The 4,806-nt window shown below is 35.8% G+C and overlaps 1 protein-coding gene across 1 annotated transcript; it reads right to left on the bottom strand.

The window, feature by feature from the left end:
- Positions 1 to 1,041: 1,041 nt before the first annotated feature.
- On the bottom strand, positions 1,042 to 2,661 carry LOC141627948 (protein FAR1-RELATED SEQUENCE 5-like). The gene is made up of 2 exons (XM_074441142.1): positions 2,568 to 2,661; positions 1,042 to 1,910 (listed from the first exon to the last, which is right to left on the bottom strand). The coding sequence occupies exons 1-2, from the start codon at positions 2,659 to 2,661 to the stop codon at positions 1,042 to 1,044; spliced, it is 963 nt and encodes a 320-aa protein (XP_074297243.1).
- Between the last annotated feature and the right edge of the window lie 2,145 nt (positions 2,662 to 4,806).

A 4,806-nucleotide genomic window follows, 5' to 3' on the forward strand; every position in this document is an offset into this window, starting at 1 on the left:
ACCTTTCAGAATGCCCAATAATTCATCCACATACTTAGGCTTCTGTTCAGCGAGTGTCACACACGAGAACACCTCGGACCATAGGGTACCAATTTTGTGTCGTCTAACATCTAATGCGTTACAATCTTCAATTAAAGTGTGTGGCACATTATTACAAATCGGCTGACATGTTGCCAATTTGCTCCACCTACTTAACAGATACTGATCTGGTACATTGTCGAGGCCTTGTTCTTTCGATACATAAAGCGCATGACGGCACAAAATTCCATGTCTCTCGAACTTTTTGCAGGAGCAGTTCAATTTCATCTCGTCAGAAGTAAAGTTAACATAGTAAACCTTATCTTTTTCACGATCAATAATGGGAATGTTGTCACTGGTAGTACCCCCCACAATTTTAACACCACAGGTGAAACAGGCAGCTTTCCACTCATTTTTGAATTCAGAAAACATCACTGGAGTGTAGAACTCAGAAGCGTGCTTTTCCAAAGGGTGCGGTGTTTCTAGATTAGGGAAGGAGTTTTTTTACTCGGCTATTAGTTTGGACTGTTTCCATCGTTGAGCGTCCATAGCGCTTTCAAACCTTATAAGAAACTCAACCAATGTTAAGTTTGGGTTCATGAAATTTCCGAAAAAGCTATTCTCGGACTCAGATCTGGACGTGGTTCTCATTAGTCCACCCATAAATAAATCCCTGAAATATGATGGGATCCAAGAAGCCCTTTTGTCAAACATCGTATCTAATGATTCATTGTCGGACAGCCCGTATGAGGATACAACTGAGCACCACCGTTCCTCAAACTCATACGGTTCGATGTCTTCTGCCCAAACACAGGAGCACAACTCTTTCATGAAGTTAGTATCTCTATAGAGTGTAGATCCGATCTTGTCAAGCAGTTTTTTCATGATATGCCATATGCAATATCTGTGCTGAGTTTTGTCCTCGAACACTGTTTTAACTCCTGCTTTTATGCCTCTATCTTAGTCAGTAATTTTGCACACAGGATACTTATTGCTCATTGCACTTAGAAAATTCCAAAACAACTATACAAAATCCTCATCAGTCTCTTTTCTTATAAGTCCTGCTCCAAATGTCACACATTTCTTGTGATGGTCAACTCTCGTGAAAGGTGCAAATATCATTTTATATGTGTTCATATTAAATGTCGTGTCAAAAGATGTCATATCACCAAAGAGACTGTAATTCTTTATAGCTATAGGGTCAAACCAACAAACCCTAGATAGTCGTCCATGGTCATCAACATCAAAATCAAAGTAGTAAGAACTACACATGGCTTTCTTGTGCATAAAATTCCCAATCATCATTTGAGCATCATACCCTTTAATAAATTTTTTCACATCCCTCCAAAAATTTTTAAAATCCTCGAGTGATGCCCCTAAATTTTGATATCCTTTCACGTACTCTTTAAACATCCTAAAGCTTTGCACATGCCCCTTATTCACTTTAGAATTCTCAACAATCATATTTTTATGTATAAGGGTTAATTCTCGTGACTCGGTCAAATGCACCACTGTGTTTGGAGTTGAGAGAAGGTGGGTTTGACCTTCATAAAAGTCAGCAATAACATATTGTCTTTTTTCATTTCTTCGAAGAAAAATCTTTGCACTACATGAAATTCTAGTCCCATGTCTCTTTTTTACCTTCCATCTAGGTTTACTTTCACCAGCCTTACTACACACACAATATTTAGTCATCACCACCCCATCTATATTTCGTTGTGTCGACTTCCTCGTTTTAAATCCAGAATTAGCAGCATAAGTCTTATAGAATTCTAGCCCATCCTCTAGTTTATCAAAAACCATACCCAAAACAGGTTTCAATTCTGGCGCACATATAGGTATTCTTTCCTTAGAGGTTGTCTCGATGATTGGTGAGCCAATATCTATGCACGCTATATAGTAGAACAATATGGGTATAAGCAGAGATTTCAAATAACTGATATGCAACAAATATAATTTCAGGTACACAAATTAATTCAGAAGCACAAAATCATTTAGAAAACAAAAAACCACAGAACTTAACACAGAAATTTGTGCTTGATCGCTTACATATCGTAATTTTATAACTGACTACTTAATGTAGACGTCCAGATACACCAATCACCTTAATTATAATTCTAGATACGCTGCTGAAAAACACAATCGCATCAATTATACTAATGGATACGCTAATCATATATGCAACACCATCTAACTATAGATTGGTTAAATAAGGGTTGTTTCGTTATTCTACCATGTACGCTTTTCATATAAGACAGTTGCATCAATTATACTAATATACTTGATATTGAACTACACAGAATACTATAGGATATCCATTAGTTTAACCAACTCTCAAACAATTTGCAGCCACATACACTAAACAGGCTAATGAAACATGATCAGTAAACAAGCTAATGAAACATGATCAACAAGCGTAATAATCTGTCTTCCTATACTTAAATTAGTATGAATACGCATCAAATATATCAATAGATACATCAATCAGACGATTTTAATGAAACAATTTATAAAAAAGGTTATATCAACTGATTTGCATATGTATATACCTACATGAGATGATGATTGCGCGATATCATTGCTAATAGCTGGAACAATCACATCAGTATGTTCCCCCAATTCGCTAGAACCCTCAACATCCATAATTTTATACTATTAGAATAATACTGGAACGCCAATCAAAATCACAAAATCGAGTGTGCATGCATCAATCACACAAAATCAATGAGAAAAATATCATAATCGTACATCCATTAGATGATCAACGCCATTGATTATGATCAATTTCGTCAATTTTGGCCGCTGTAGTTTGATAATTTTCGCGGAATTTTCGTTGTTTTTCGCGGAATTCTTTTCTTTTTTTTTTGATTTGGGGGAAAAGTTTTGGAAAGTAGAGAGTGAAAAAGATGTTTTGGATTTTTTTGTCAGGTTAATCACGTAGGTGAGCCCGTGTTATTTTTTGGTTACAATCTTATTATTGTAGGTCGTTCTCACCGTTTGCACTTTGAATGGTCGTTCTCACCGGATCCCACCTCTATATATATATATATATATATATATATATATATATATATATATATATATATATATATATATATATATATATATATATATATAGAGATAGGTTCGAGTAAGTCCCTTATTTTGGTTGAGTCCCTAAGTCCTATTCTCACCACACATTTTTTGAGTGTAACTCTCTTTGCATTATGAGTGTAACTTTATTCTTTTATTGACTTTTGAGTGTAACTTTAACTTTTATACTGTAACTTCAATCTTTTCAAGCCATTTTTTTCACAAAAAAATTAATTTATGGTATAAAAATGTAACTTTAAATAAATAAATTTGAATTTAGGTAATTTTACGAGTGTAACTTCACTGCCCTACAAGTGTAACTTTAGTCCGTTTAGATGTAACTTTAGTGGTATGATGGTTTCTATGCATAAATTTGAATTTTTATACTTTTACGAGTGTAACTTTACCCCCTTTCAATTGTAACTTTAGTCGTTGGAGTCATAACTTTAGTTATATATTAGTTTGTATGTAAAAATTTAAATTAATATACATTTCTATTGTAATTTTAGTCGTTTCACGTGTAACTTTTGTTTTTCAAGATTGTAACTTTAGTCCGGAGGTAAAAAGTTCAGTCAATAGAGATGTAATTTTATTGTCCTTCGAGTGTAACTCTAGTTGTTAAATATGTAACTTTAGTCCCCGGAATTGTAACTTTATACTAATAAATCTTCTTTTATTGACCACCTCCTACACCAAGCACCACTGTACCACCACCACGGTCCCACCACTACCAAAACAACCGCAACAACCAACAACAACCACTTATTATTTCAGATCTGAAATTTAAAAAAAAAAAAAAAAAAAAAAAGGAGAGAGGACAAAGGCGGCAGACCCAACGCGCACCACCAGCTGCATCTCCCACATACCTCAACAACCAACACCAACCACTAATTTCCTCATATCCGATTTAAAAAAAAAAAAAAAAAAAAAAAGAGGCGGCAGTCCCACCAGCCGCATCTCCCACACCCACCACCACCAAAATGCAACAACCAACAACAACAACACCAAACTCTTAGATGTTGAAAAAAAAAATGAGAAAGGAGAAGGGGAGAGAGGCGTGGTGCGGCAGGGGCGGACGAGGGAGGCGGCAGGGGAGGTGTGGCGTGGTGCGGCATGGGTTGACGAGGGAGGCGGCATGGGACGGGTTTCAGATCTGGAAAAAAAAGGACGGTGGCGGCAGTGGTGATGCGGTGTGGGCGACAAGAGGAGAGGAGGTGGTGGTGGTGGTTGATTTAGGGTTTGTTCAGAGAGAGAGGAGAGGAGGTGGTGGTGGTTGTTGATTTAGGGTTTGTTTAGAGAGAGAAGAGGAAGAGAGAAAATTGAGAGGTTGGTGTGTTGTGAGAGGCAGTGAAATGAGAAAAATGAGAGGATTAGGGTTTATATTCAATTCATTCTCAGCCACATATTTTAATCTAATCTCAACCCTTCATTCCTTCTTTTTGATCTAATCTCAGCCCTTCCTTTTTCTCATCCAAAGGCTTAGATTAGGACTTATGGACTCAACCAAAATAGGTGGACTTACATGATCCTTTCTCTATATATATATATATATATATATATATATATATATATATATATATATATATATATATATATATATATATATAGGGGATCTCGTGAGTTGGGGTCTTATGGTGAGTTGTGAGTTGGGGAAATCAAGGGCTGAGATTAAATGATAAATTAGAAAAAAAAAAAAAAAAAAAAATCGAAAAATAC

This window comes from Silene latifolia, chromosome Y, assembly GCF_048544455.1.
Source record: "Silene latifolia isolate original U9 population chromosome Y, ASM4854445v1, whole genome shotgun sequence".
Lineage (NCBI taxonomy): Eukaryota > Viridiplantae > Streptophyta > Magnoliopsida > Caryophyllales > Caryophyllaceae > Silene > Silene latifolia.